Source organism: Siniperca chuatsi, linkage group LG1 (assembly GCF_020085105.1).
Source record: "Siniperca chuatsi isolate FFG_IHB_CAS linkage group LG1, ASM2008510v1, whole genome shotgun sequence".
NCBI classification, from domain to species: Eukaryota; Metazoa; Chordata; class Actinopteri; order Centrarchiformes; family Sinipercidae; genus Siniperca; species Siniperca chuatsi.
Genome location: NC_058042.1, coordinates 13,079,083 through 13,092,719, shown reverse-complemented (window position 1 = coordinate 13,092,719; position 13,637 = coordinate 13,079,083). Strand labels below are relative to the sequence as shown.

At 40.6% G+C, this 13,637-nt stretch overlaps 4 protein-coding genes across 4 annotated transcripts; 2 read left to right on the top strand and 2 right to left on the bottom strand.

Annotated features, from left to right (window-relative positions):
• Positions 1-176: 176 nt before the first annotated feature.
• On the bottom strand, positions 177-4,479 carry mrpl16 (mitochondrial ribosomal protein L16). Its single transcript, XM_044200487.1, has 5 exons — positions 4,248-4,479; positions 3,312-3,383; positions 2,141-2,289; positions 1,330-1,623; positions 177-594 (listed from the first exon to the last, which is right to left on the bottom strand). Exons 1-5 carry the CDS (start codon positions 4,312-4,314, stop codon positions 403-405), a joined length of 774 nt encoding a protein of 257 aa, XP_044056422.1. The 5' UTR covers positions 4,315-4,479; the 3' UTR covers positions 177-402.
• Positions 4,480-5,760: 1,281 nt separating this feature from the next.
• Positions 5,761-9,725, top strand: LOC122878052 (tyrosinase-like). Its single transcript, XM_044200378.1, has 7 exons — positions 5,761-6,765; positions 6,849-7,056; positions 7,260-7,401; positions 8,209-8,432; positions 8,529-8,639; positions 8,749-8,798; positions 8,928-9,725. The coding sequence occupies exons 1-7, from the start codon at positions 5,986-5,988 to the stop codon at positions 9,111-9,113; spliced, it is 1,701 nt and encodes a 566-aa protein (XP_044056313.1). The 5' UTR covers positions 5,761-5,985; the 3' UTR covers positions 9,114-9,725.
• txnl4b (thioredoxin-like 4B) lies at positions 9,583-11,529 on the bottom strand. The gene is made up of 3 exons (XM_044200436.1): positions 11,278-11,529; positions 11,028-11,179; positions 9,583-10,580 (listed from the first exon to the last, which is right to left on the bottom strand). The coding sequence occupies exons 1-3, from the start codon at positions 11,407-11,409 to the stop codon at positions 10,415-10,417; spliced, it is 450 nt and encodes a 149-aa protein (XP_044056371.1). The 5' UTR covers positions 11,410-11,529; the 3' UTR covers positions 9,583-10,414.
• A 164-nt stretch (positions 11,530-11,693) lies between these two features.
• On the top strand, positions 11,694-13,614 carry trmt10c (tRNA methyltransferase 10C, mitochondrial RNase P subunit). The gene has a single exon (XM_044200388.1). It carries the CDS (start codon positions 11,958-11,960, stop codon positions 13,515-13,517), a length of 1,560 nt encoding a protein of 519 aa, XP_044056323.1. The 5' UTR covers positions 11,694-11,957; the 3' UTR covers positions 13,518-13,614.
• Positions 13,615-13,637: the final 23 nt, after the last annotated feature.

Here is a 13,637-nt window from a genome sequence, read left to right as displayed (position 1 = left end):
CTAATACACAATTTACAATAAAGAGGGTAAATACTTATGCAACCAACCATTTTGTGTATTATTTGTTTGTGTATTATTTGTAGAGATTTGTTTTCACTTCTCTTCACATATTTTTACATTTGATTAGACAGAAAAACCTTCAAATTCAATATTGTCACAATACTTGAGCCACCATGTGAAACTGAAATACATAATCTAGTTTATTAGTTTTTAAGCAGAAAAGGGAAAAAATATCCCTTTAACAAAATGTGAAATACATTTGTGTTATAAAACAAAAATGAAAGAAGATTCCAAAATATGACTGAAAGTCAGACCCTTTCAAAATTTTGGTTGCTTCTTCAATGGTGTGGTCTGGATGGTGTCACAATATGATACAGTATTGATTTCTGTCCTTCAGGCCTGTCACACCCTCCCCGGGAGGTGAAATTTGCCTGTGAAGCATCCATGGTTGTGCAGGTCAAAGGGGCTGAGCACCCTCCTGATACCCAGCATGTTGCCGTGCGCTATCTGCTTGAAGGTCCAGGGATTCTGGTTGTTCTGCTCCATATCAGCTTGCTTCTTGTGCAGGGCTGCAAGGCTCTCTCTGCTCATTACCTGAAATAAATAAATAGGACTAACTTATTGTAACACCAAGGGGTTTTGAAAAAACTGTCTGAAGTGCAGTAATTTCAAATCCATAATTAAAGTGATAAAAAGTGTTGTGCATAACATTTTAATTCCAACAAGAGCAAATGTTAAAAGATTTAACTATATTTTTATTTTTGTGTATTACAACAAAGGTTGTATGCAGAGGGAAATGAGCCAGACTTATAGGTACTTTGTGCAGAGAAACTGTTATAATTGATTAGGGGTTTAAACAGTTATTAGGTGGTAAACACAGGCAAAATTCAATGTGTAGCATATATTTACTAGTTACATTGGTGTAACATGTTTGTGTACATTCATCTCGGCAAACTATTCATTACACTTTTGCCAAGAGGCTTCATCAGAGCTTTCTAGATAACTATGAGAAGTAATCTTTCTTATAAAGTAAACTGGAGTTCCCCAAGGCTCTGGCCCTGGTCCACTTTTCTTCAGCCCATTTATATAATCAGCTGTCAGATTATGGGGAACACCTAGCTAAAACTAATGCAGTCTAATACAACAGCCTTACAACAGATTCTACCTTTATCTACCTTTACCTTTCACTTTAAGACCTCAAATTACATTAATTGAAACTCTTTCAGAATATATTATATCAAATTTATTAAGACAGCAACTGGCAGTATATATATATATATATATATATATATATATATATATATATATATACAGTATCTGCCATCTTACCTTGGCAGGGAAGGGCAGCTTCTTTGCAACTTCAATCAAGATATGCTCAACCTCCCCCAGCTCCACCTTTCCTCCCACCTCTACGATTAAACGTCCGTAGCGGACAGGTGTCACATAGTGGTCGATGGCTCCCTTGCCCCCACCCATGCGCTGACCCAGACCTTTACGTGTGATGGGCTTATATGGGCCATTGATGCGCCAGCGGGCAAATGTAGTCCGCGAATCCATCTTGCGGTTGATGGTCAGACGAATCATCTCTATGTGACCCCAATGAAGGTAGCCCCCTCCCAACGCCTGAGCATCAGAGAGAGAGACAGAAAGAGGGAAGTCACTTTCAAATGTTATGCTCTGATTAACCACTTTTTTTCACTTGGCATAAGTATAAAGTTAGAACATATGTATGAAGGGAGAAAGTTAGGTGGAAAGATAATGTTGATAATTTCTCTAAGTTATAAGAGCTATCGCTCCTGACACAAGACTGGATAATATTTTAAGTCACATAATATGTTGAATTACACTTCTCAAACAGATTGAGTCATCTTCTTATTTGCATAAATGTAAAACTGAAGTGAAAAGTTCCAGTGTATATTCTGTACTAGAAATAAGAAATATCTAAGCCCTTTGTACTCATATCCTGTAAGGACTGAATTATTTAACAGTTGGCATTACGATTCTGCTGATAAACAGTTACTTAAGGTTTAATATTAAAAACAAGTTACTGCAGGTAATATAATCTTCATAGACTTCAATGCTTGAAGCAGTTGTCAGATATCCCTAAACAGCTGTGTTTACAGAAGATAAATGCACTCACCACAATAGCATACTGTCCTGTAGTGAAGGTATTTGCCGCCCTAGCTGGGCCTTGGATATCCCGTAGCTTCTTCATCTCTTTCTTGGCCTTTTTGAAGTTAGGTACCTTGTTCACAAACTTCAGTTTGGGTTTCTCCGGCAACACCACATCTTCAGAGGTAAAAACAAGAGTGAGGAATCATGAACGACATTAACATTCGGCATCAGGCATGTCTACTTGAACAAAGATTCAAAAACTCCAAAGACTGGTGTAATGGAAAGAGCAAACAGACTCTCTGATATAGTAACATACAGATGCTATACATAATTGTTTGACGTCAATACTTGATCTGTGTATGAGTGTATGGACTGCGTGATGAGAACAGTACACTGATAATGATGATATGGAACTACAAAACATCCTATTGAATGTTATGTCCAGACTTCAGGGGACACTCTTCTCCCCGGGCTGAGGAGCCTGACCCTGAAGACTGGATAAATAACTGATGCTCCTTTCCCTCGGTACTCATTCAGGGCAGATTACTGATGTATGTTTTGCTGCTGTGAGTCTGGCTGCAGACGTTTGAAGTAAACCTACAGAAAGACAAGTGGTTGTCCTGAGTGTTTCTTTATTCTGCAGAATTGCCACTACAATTTGGCATTGTCTGCATTTTCAGTCGTGTGAGAGGACTTGGGTGCTCGGAGCAGCAGGTTAACACTGTGCACGCCTAGAGTCTGGGACTCTGTACCTCAAGGAAGGGTGGAGACGAGGGGGCCTGCTGCCCTGAGTGTCCGAGGCTCGTTCACTGCTTTGATCCAGTGAATATAGACGCTGTGGCAACACTCTCTTTCTGGTGAGTTTATTCAAAGGGGCCTGGGGTATACCAATTCTCACTACCGTGAGGGGTGTACGTGACAGGCGTGTCAGCAGGGCAGGTCTGGGACCGCTGTGTGAATCACTGCAGTATTTTGGCCAAACTTTTCACTGTCAGACAGGGGTATTTCTTACAAATCAAGGACAGAGGCCTGTGGAACTTTGTATGGTGTGTTGTTGCCCATGTCTTCGCCTTTGCTATATACATGCATACATATAACAATGTTATGTGTTAAATCAAATGATATGTAAAAAAAAAAAAAAATTTAAATTAGTTAAAACATCATAACAAATAAATGACAAGAAGACAAATGATTACCACTGTAGTCTGGAGGGATTTCATACGTCTTCAACCCAGCAGCGAGGACTTTCAAGTGGCTGTGCAAAAGACCTGTGGAGCAAACAGCAGTTGACACGGCTTGACATGATGTTTGTCAAAGTTCAGCCTAAAACTGCCAATAAAATAAAATGAATAAAATAAAACCCACTTGGATGTAAAGTGGTATTGTAAACAAAAACTTTAAGTCTTCATGTGTTTTTCAGCTTAAGGAGACAGTTGTTAAGAGTTTAAGCCTTGGTGTTACTTGTCCTTGTTTGGGACTGTTGTTCTTATGTCTCCAGATAGAAAAACGGTTAGTTGGTGGTCAGCTTTGTCTGAAAGTCCATCTCTCCTTGTTATCTTCTTGCTATCTTCTGTCTCTCTGTGCACTTGTCTTGCTGTCATCTTGTTATCACCACTAACTTATATCTCTATGTACTGAAACAGTTTTAAACCTCAGTTCTTGCATGTCATTTTGACCTCACCATTATTGTGCCAACGTGATTTATGTTTTTACTATATATGTGTTGCTTGCTCTGTGTATTATTTGCTTCTGTGCTGCATGTTAATGGTTGGTACCTGACAATGTAGCATAATAATGTTCGGTATAGTACATGTTATCTTAATTATTGCCTTAATATTATTGCGCTGCATACTTATATCCTACTTCAATAACTGTTTGAATTTACGTTGTTGTTGGGGTGACCATGTATGTAACATCTGTCCAGGGACTACCAGTTAAAATATATCCAATTGACATTTACAGCAACGCTTATTAATGTATACTGTTCCTATTAAACAAATACATAAAGAAATATATATATAACTCACACGCAATAAATACAGTCCCAAAAGGGGGCTAGTTTTTGTTAGCTATAGTTAGTTAACCAAAATGTCACAATACCGTTAACGTTAGCTAACTTGTGTTAACGTTACCTTGGTGACCATGGACTCTACTGATGCCGGTCAATCCACCGACAGCAGCCTTAATGAAGGAAATCATGATGTTCACCTTGAAACGGACACTAAACTAACACCAAACTGTCACTTCGTGTGGTCGATATATGAGCATTTTAGGTTAACTAACTAAACTGTTATGAACACCATGCTCTATACAAGGTCGCTGCCATTGCTGTGTCGCTTCCTCGAGATCCGCCAGAAGAAGAAACACTTCCTGTACAGAGTGTTTTTCACAATAAAAGCGCAATGTCCACAAATCCACAAAATGACACAGAAACCTCTTCTATTTACTAATTGATTGGAGTGCCAGGTCAAATGTCTGCTAGTTCTGCCCGCAGATCTCATTTGGGCCAAAATGCCCTATGCCTGATGGCTGTATGAGACAATGGCAATATTACTTATTTTTGTAAATAAAGGGTTTTTCCTATTTGCTGTTAGATGCATGCTGTTTAAAGGTGTGTTTTCATTGTAAACAAACAGTTTTGTTTGCACAGAGAGCTGAGGTAGAATTATTCATAGGGGGCTTCTTTTATCATTCTTTCTAAGCTGAAATATGACGTTTTCTGTCCATATTCTACTCAACAGAGGCAAGTCACTCGCCTTTTTCAAGGTAGCCACTGCACTTCTCAGCCAGACATTACTTTCCATAAAGGGTTTCTTTAATTGGTATTTCTAAAAAGCTTTCTGTCCATAGTAAAATAAAGTAAAGCAAAGTAAAATTAGTCTTAGCCATATAAGCACTATAAAAAACAAACCTAACCTGATTTGTAGATGTTCGATGCTCAAATGTTACTGAACAGTAATACTGTTGAATATAACATGCATGGAACATACCAGTATCTGTTTTTCAGAAAGACAACAATACCCTACATGGCAATTATATTAAACTGAAAGCACATGGGACAGAGGCTAACCTAGAAGTGGGACAGGACTTTGGCTCTTTATCTAAAAACTTATAGAATTATTTTCATTTGTAAAGCCTTTTAAAAAATCTTTTGAAACTTGCCTTGTTTATCCACTTGCAGTTTTCTTCTTCTCTTTTATTGTCACATTGCTACATTTTATGGTATATTACCATCAACAAATGTCCATATGTAGAAATAGATGAAAACGAGGGACATCAGGTGTTTTCCCACCTTTCATCTGATATACTGTACATGCCATGACGTGTTAATGGGCCTCTTCTGTTGAGTGATGGATACAACACGAGATACAAACAATACTGCAATAGTGCTCAATAACACTACAGGGTAAAACATCCACTTATGTTTTTATCTATCTCCCTCTCTCTGTGACGCACACACACACAGGACACTGACCAAACCAGATTAACTTTTGATTCTTATGTTGACACAGCTGATATAACACATGCTGTGTCCTTCACTTTTCATTCTGTTTAAAAATTAACCATAAACATTGAATATGTAGTAGGATAGAAACAGTGTGATGAACCTCTTTGGCTGGTCCAGTGATCTAACACACAGTCTTGTGTAAGAGACAAAGCAGTGTAATTGTACAGCTGTCTGGAGATTTCACAGAAATGCCTACCTACCACTTGTTCAAATATTGCAGCATAAATATCAAAGTGTAAAGGTCTTATGACATTTAGCCTTTAAAAGGAAGCTGCCAGTGACAAGCTGGTGAATTTGCTGTATCCTCCTGATGTTTTACAGGGACTTAATTAGAGCAGTGATCTGTCTCCATCTCCTCCAACATGCTGCTTTCGCTCCAGTGGTTTTGCCTGGTCCTTTTGCTTTATCTGATGAGCCTCAGAGGGGTGCAGGCTCAGTTTCCACGTCCCTGTACAACACCAGAGGCTCTGCAGACTCGGATGTGTTGCCCTCTCTGGAACGGCTCTCCTTGTGGGTTTAGCTCAGGGAGAGGAGTCTGTGCACCACATCCTGCAAGAGACCTCCCAAAACCAGTGGACTACAGGGTGAACTGGCCTCGTGCCTTCTATGATTCAGTATGTACGTGCTGGGGAAACTATGATGGATTTGACTGTGGTCAGTGCCTCCCGGGCTGGAGAGGACCCCAATGTCTGCAAAGGCACCATGTGGAAAGGAAAGAGATAACAGATCTGACTGATTCTGAGAGGGAGACCTTCCTCTCAAGCCTGCACCTGGCAAAACAGAGCCCCAGCAGCCGGTATATGATCCTTACAAGCAATGACACAACAGTGGACGGGAACTATGGATTTCACAACACAAATGTCTATGATCTGTATGTATGGATGCACTACTACTCAGCTAAGAGCTACTCTGGTTCTGAAAATAATGCTGCACACAGAGGCCCTGCTTTTATCTTCTGGCACCGAGTGTTTCTGCTCTTTATTGAGAGAGATATCAGGGAGCTCACTGGGAACCAAGATTTCTACATCCCATATTGGGACTGGAGCAGAACCAACCACTGCAACATCTGCACCAACCAGTACTTTGGGGGAGTTGGCCAAGATGGTCGTATAGACACTGCTTCCCTTTTCTCAAAGTGGAAGGTGAGATATCATTCTCATTCTTTTCCAAATGCCTGCGCTTTTTCTTCTTCTAACTCATGTCCTCCTCTTTCTTTTCTCCACAGACCACATGTCCGTTTCAGCAAAGTCTTGGTATAATCTGCATCTCTGATGCCTCTGATCCTGCACATCTGATCCGCAACCCTGGAAAGGATCCAGTGTACAAAACACTACCAACCACTGAGGATGTTGAAGACACAATGGCAACACCACTTTTTGACACCCCTCCATTTGACATAACGTCAAGGAACAGCTTCAGGAACACGTTAGAAGGTACGTTAAATTGTCTAATTCATAAATTATGTTTCTTATTAAGAACAGGTGAATTTTATTTTAAATCTCTGCCACCAGGATTTCAACCATTTGTAATTTGTGCAAGTAAGAATTCTAAAACATAAAGCAATAAAAGAGTAAGATGTAAAATAACCAAAAATAGGGCGAGGAAATTCTAAATCTACTTTAAATACCTCCGTCAGGTTTTGAGATTCCCGACGATTCCCGACACCTGAATGCCTCAATGCACAACCTGGTCCACAGATACTTCAATGGCACTATGTCTCTGGTACCCACTGCAGCCAATGACCCCATATTCATGCTGCATCACAGCTTCATTGACAAGTAGGTCATGTGATTTTCATTGTTAATAAAATTCCCATTAAAGGATAGGTTCACATTTTTTGAAGTCTATCTGAAAACAGTGCTGGCATGCCCATGTGTACACTGAAAGTGTTGTTGGCTGCTGGAATTGTTCCTCCTGACTGTACTGGCCACAAAGAAAACATTGAAACAGTTTCTGATCTTGTAATCATTCCTCCGTTCTGTACTGGCCGTGAAGAGATCCCTTTCCTAAAGTGATTTCAATGTAAGTGAAGGGGGACAAAATCCACAGACCATGATAAAGTTCAGCTGCAGCGAATATGAGGCTTCTGCAGTCTGTGTTAGACAAATAAGGTGGATAACTTCCAAAGCTACAATGTCTTGAAATTCCCTGTTTGTGCTTCCTTTCCTTGGTGAGCTCTGACAGCAACAAAAAGCGGGAAATTGGTACTAATATGACTATAACTTTGGAAGATACCCACTTGGTTTGTCTAATTCAGACTGCTAAAGCCTAATATTAGCTTTGGTTGAACTTTACACAAAAGAAGCACTATGGATTTTGTCCCCACCACTTACACTGAAATCGCTTTAGGAAGGGAACTCTTCACAGCCAGTACGGAAAGGAGCAATGATTACAAGACCAAATGCTGTTTCAATGTACACAAGGGCACGTATTGTTTTAAGACAAATTTGAAAAATTATTTACCTATTATTTAATCTTTGAAAATAAAGATACAATTTTGGGTGTCCACCTTTTGCTGTGCTCAAAATCACAGTGCATTTAAGTTCTTTTTACAGTATTCTCTGTGCTGTGTTAATGGGTGCAAGGCTTCTTGAGAGGTGGTTGCAGGACCACAGTGAAGCGACCTACCCTGACAGTGACCAGGTCCATCCGGCCCAGAGAGCGCAGGCCTACATGGCACCCTTCTTTCCGCTATACACCAACAACTACTACTGGGGCAGGGATACCCAGAGCCTGGGTTACAGCTACAAGGAACACAGCCTCCATCACTCTGGAGCCGAAAACAACGAGACAGCGAGACAGGCTGCAGGTGGAGATGATTGTAAAATCAATTTAAAAATAATTGATAATTTGTGCCTGTATATACCATGGTGCTGGACATGAAAAACATATCTATCATTATTAGGGCTTCTCGAGGAATCTACAGCCAGTGGAGTCCAATGGCAGTGGCCTGTTCTGGGTGTATTCAGTATTTTATTGCTCTGTCTTTGTGTTGGAGCTGCTATTAAATACAAAGGTAAGAATTATTATTAATTATAAGTTAATAGATTTAATTTGAGAAAGATTTTGATGACTATATCCATTACGGAGAGTTATGTTTGTCTAATCACAGTATCTCTATTTAGACAAAATATGGCAAACACAAGACACTGAGACAGAGGAGAAACAGACAGAGGTGAGCCATCACTTTTTAACATTATACCTATTTTTGATTACTCACAGAGGTGGCGACTAAACCAAACTGGAAAACTTATGATATCATATTACTTCTGACTTATTCCTGTGCCTTTGTCCTTGAATACAGTTTGAGAACAGGTTCAACTCTCTGTATGCAGTCTGGATTAAAGAGAGGAATGGGAACACTGATAAATCATCAGCAGCTGATGTTGCCTCTGATGGGGCTCATTCACAAGATGCAGCACCCAGGCCTCCATCAGAGGGGAGGAGAGAAAGCGAGGAAACAACTGTAAATGTGGAAATACACCTTTAGATTCAAAGGGATGAAGAGTGAATCAGATGCAGAGCACAGATGAATGACAGCTATTTTATATCAGCACAGCATCACTTAGATGGGACTTGGTGTTATATAATATATATGATCTTTCACTATTGGTTCATCTATTGATTGAAATTATTAGTGAGTTATTTAGTGAGTTGCTGCAATAAATCCTACCTTCATGAAGGTTATAATGTTCAGTTGTAGCGTTGATTCAACTTTATGGTCTTTTTGGAGGCTGCTTCTAATATTTAGTGGGATTCTTTAAAACTCTGAGAAATACATATAGCTACATGCTTGTATGACGATACAAGTTTATAACTGTAAACACAATCCAGACACGGCCTGCTACTCTTTACATACAAAAAGTGTCAAGTTTACATTAACACCAAAAAAGTGTTTTTTAAAAGCATAAATAGAGGCTACATAGAGATGGTGCAGGGGGAAACATTATGGAGCAAGATAAAATATAAAAGTTTATTATAAAAACAAAGCATGCACATTGGATAAATTAATTGTATCTCTGTGCTGATATGCAGCTCTTTTCCATGGGAAACATGATGATGATACTGCATTTTCACAAGAAATAAATAAAATCTGAATAAAGTTGCAGAACCTCATTTATCAAAATCATGATACTAACAGTATTCTCCAGAGGTTTAGGTAAACAGCGTTCTTGTGTACACGTTCTTTAATGGTGCCCTGTGGAGCTTCTTGTTGTTTACAGTCAGTTTACATATGTGTGTTACTCACCAAGACAAATTGTGTGTATCCTTAATGTGTTGAATGTATTTCCTTCCTCATTAAACATTTACAAAAACGTTTTTTCTTAAAAGTTTAAAACCCTGCATTGTTTACATCCATATTTACTAGATTGCAGTCTTTTTCACTGTCTCACAGAGCTTCCAAATTAGTATTAGTAGTAATTTCTTGACGTGTTATGTGTTGATCAGAGGAATAGTGTGAAACCACTGGCTGGAATGTGTATCACGTCAAAACGGGGAGCCACACATAAAACATTACTCGAAAGCGTTAATAGTGATAAAAAAAAAACTCCACAGGGAACCTTTAAAGATAGCAACAGAACAAGTAAAGGGCAATGTGCTGTTTGTAATTTGCCTTCTATGGGGAAATTAACATATTTATTAAAGTCTCCAAATCTGAAACACTTCAGCTTTAATATCAAAACCTGTTCAGATGGTTGCTTAGTGGCTGAAAGCCAAAGCTATTTTTTGTCAGTTAATCAACCAGTAGTGGTTATTGTGATCATAAGGCCGCACAGTGCAGGTGTGATTCTAAATTCCATGGTAGAGGAGGTCATATTTGGGAATATTTTGAGGATCTATGGGACTCTGGACAATCATCTTTCCACGCATGGCTCCTCTGTATATGACCTCAATCAGATCCTTGAAATCTTGCTTGGTCTTGAAGCTGCCGACAAACTTGGTGTGATCTGGGGAGCTGAAAAAGAAACAAGTAAAACCATTATGAACCAAATGAGGTCAAACCAACTGTTTTTGTATTACAGTGTGCACATATGTGGTAACTTATAGTTTGTTTGTGTATGTGTTGATATGCATCCTTAATGTTCAATGACCAGACTGGGGGCTGGCTAGTTAAAGTATGACCTTAATGTAGAGCTGAAACGATTAGTTGATTAATGGATTATTCAAACTAACAGAAAATTCAGCAACCATTTTGACAAGCGATTAACTGTTTGAGTCATTTTCTAAGCAAAAATACCAAAAAGAATCCCTGGTTTTAACTCTGTAAATTATGTTGGAGATGCAGATTAATTGTCAGTTTCTGCCCTATTTTGAAGCATTTTGACAAGGGTAATTATCTACTTATCAGACAATTACACATGCGGCGGGGGGAACCTCAGTAACCTTGTTAACGTTCACTCACCCATAATCCACTTTCATGTGCTGTCCGTTGAAAAAGAAAACAGTGGAGGGGATGTAACTGATGTCAAAGTATCTTGTGTAAATGGGAGCTTTATCCACATCAACGATGTAGATGGATGCCATGTTACTCAGGTCATGGGCAGTTTTTGACAGCTAAAATTGACAGAAATGACAAATTAGCAAAAGGCAAAATAGTCGTGACACTAACACTGAGCAGCCGTTTGGTTATTTGCATTAACGGTCCTGCTTACAATCTCATCGAGATGGAGACAAACCGAGTCTTCGTCTCTCCCAAACCTCAAAACTAATACTTTTTCTGCTACACCTTTGATAACTTCATCTATGTCTTTTTTGCAAGTTAATTTTGGCAAAAACAAACTCATTTTCGTGGCTAACAAATTAGCTTCCCTTGTTTTTGCTAGCAGGAGGAAGTTACGTCATTATTGCTGTACGACTCTGTGAAAAAATCCGGCTGGAAACTACATGAAATTAACGTTAATGGAAAAAATATTATATCGACGCGCCAGAGCGAGTGAAAGCTATAGTAAAAATGTTATTGGTTGAAATATTGTGTTATGATCAGCTAGATAAACATTTAACACCAGACACGCTGTGTCATGCCCTTTATACCGTCCATGGTCATGCCATGTAGTGGCATTCCACTACGACACATTATAGTGTGACACCGTCTAACAACGTGACCTTCCACATACATTTGACGAGCACTCTGCGACATGTGAACACAACTTCGGGGATATTTCGGACAATTAACAAGATGCAGATGTTACTTATAACATTTTCATGACAGCAGAAAACGGAGAGAACCGGGTTGATAACACCTTTGGTTCCGTTTAAATTCTTCAAGACGTAGCTACAGTCTATATTTCATAGTTTTAGTATTTTCAGCTGCAGCTTGAAATAATTTATCGCAATGTTACGGTGCTTCACTACCCAGGGCTTTTATGAACTCTGGAAATGCAGTCATATTGTGGCGTCCTGTGTTACCAAGAGGAAAGCCATAAGTTTTCTCCCAGTCAGCAGCGCCTGTCATCACCGACTATCCATCCATGCTCGCCACTTCAATACCGGAAGCCCAGTGTGGAAAGATGCCCTCCAGCCAAAAGGAGATAAATCCGAGGAAATACAGACAATAGATCTGGAAAAATGGAAATCTGTAATGAGATCCCAAACGGCATCAGAAGAGAAAGTCAATGATGAAGAAGAAGCAAGTGATGATGAAAACCTCAAAGAACCAGGAGGTGTTGTAAATGACAGTTCTTTACTGGAGGTAACTCGGGATCTGGTTGCAATGTGGCGGCAAGCTGGGAAGCTTGTACCTCAAGAGATGACTGATGAAGAGGTTCAGATGCTGGCAAAGCTCACCACCAAGTCCTCCAGGAAGAAGTACCTGAAGTACCTGGCCATCACGGAGGGCCATAAAAGGGCCCGTAAGGAGAAGCAGCAGCAGAGGAAGGCAGACAGGGAAGCTTCAATGGAGCAGAAAAGAGAACAGGACAGCGATGCAGAGGAAGGGGATGATCAGAGAGGACAGGGGCTTAAAAACACATTCCTCCTCCAGTTCTGGAGCCGCTCCCTGGACAAGCTGCTGGCCTGGAGGAGCGCCCAGGCCATGCAGTTCGGTCAGCCGCTGGTATTTGACATGAGCTATGAGTCCAACATGACCAGACGGGAGGTAGAGAACACAGTGTCCCAGCTGATGGAGGTGGAAGGGTGGAACCGGCGTGCCACCGAGCCCTACCACCTCCACTTCTGCAACCTGCAGCCAGACGGGGCCTACAAGCAGGAGCTGCTCAAACGATACGGCGCACAGGCCTGGGATCGCCTGCTCGTCACCAGCACTGACCGCCAGCATGTCGATCTGTTCCCCCGTGAACGGCTCGTATACCTCACGGCAGACTCCCCCAATGTTCTCCACACGTTTGACCACAACAAGGTGTACATCATTGGAGCTCTAGTGGACCGGTCGATCCAGTCAGGCTTGTCGTTGGCCAATTCCAAGCGTCTGAAGCTGGCCACAGCCCGCTTACCGCTGGATGAGTTCCTCCACTGGGAGATGGGAGCCAAAAATCTGACTCTGGACCAGATGATCCGCATCATGCTCACACTCAAGGAGACGGGGAAATGGGAGGAGGCGTTTAAGTTCGTGCCTAAGAGGAAGCATGATGGCTTCCACCAACAACAGACACAGAAAGAGATTACCAATAACAGAGTCAGGGGAGTCACAAATCACGCACCAAGAGAGGACGGTGACAGGTGCTTAAGATCTGGTGAAAGGACACTTAAAAATGAGAGCCAAAGTCTTTACAGGTCCCATAAACAGTCTGGGTTCACTGGTAGAGACAGAGTGGCTGGACTGGCCAGTGACAGAGAAAACAAACCAGCTTCAACCAGAGTACGGACATCATTTCAGAGCAAGATGGAGGGAAGAAAAGGTGCAGGCAAAAGCAAGACGTGGTGGGATTTCGAGTGAAAAACTGTAACTTAATGAGGACATGTCTGTTTACAAGCACTGTCTGAGGGAATGTCAAAAACAGGACAAGTGGTAAATAAAATGTAATAGATTGTCATTGGTGCTTACTTATTGCTTTTT

What these genes read in the sequence shown, in the direction of transcription:
- mrpl16 (XM_044200487.1), bottom strand. Translation starts at nt 4,314, where the DNA reads ATGATTTCCTTCATTAAGGCTGCTGTCGGTGGATTGACCGGCATCAGT. An exon ending in TAGAGTCCATGGTCACCAAG is followed by an intron (nt 3,384 to 4,247) that starts GTAACGTTAACA and finishes TTTGCTCCACAG; the next exon opens with GTCTTTTGCACAGCCACTTG. An exon ending in AGCTGCCCTTCCCTGCCAAG is followed by an intron (nt 595 to 1,329) that starts GTAAGATGGCAG and finishes TATTTATTTCAG; the next exon opens with GTAATGAGCAGAGAGAGCCT.
- LOC122878052 (XM_044200378.1), top strand. Translation starts at nt 5,986, where the DNA reads ATGCTGCTTTCGCTCCAGTGGTTTTGCCTGGTCCTTTTGCTTTATCTG. An exon ending in CATCACAGCTTCATTGACAA is followed by an intron (nt 7,402 to 8,208) that starts GTAGGTCATGTG and finishes AATGGGTGCAAG; the next exon opens with GCTTCTTGAGAGGTGGTTGC. An exon ending in AGCTGCTATTAAATACAAAG is followed by an intron (nt 8,640 to 8,748) that starts GTAAGAATTATT and finishes ATCTCTATTTAG; the next exon opens with ACAAAATATGGCAAACACAA.
- txnl4b (XM_044200436.1), bottom strand. Translation starts at nt 11,409, where the DNA reads ATGAGTTTGTTTTTGCCAAAATTAACTTGCAAAAAAGACATAGATGAA. An exon ending in GTCTCCATCTCGATGAGATT is followed by an intron (nt 11,180 to 11,277) that starts GTAAGCAGGACC and finishes TGTCAATTTTAG; the next exon opens with CTGTCAAAAACTGCCCATGA. An exon ending in CACATGAAAGTGGATTATGG is followed by an intron (nt 10,581 to 11,027) that starts GTGAGTGAACGT and finishes TTTCTTTTTCAG; the next exon opens with CTCCCCAGATCACACCAAGT.
- trmt10c (XM_044200388.1), top strand. Translation starts at nt 11,958, where the DNA reads ATGTTACGGTGCTTCACTACCCAGGGCTTTTATGAACTCTGGAAATGC.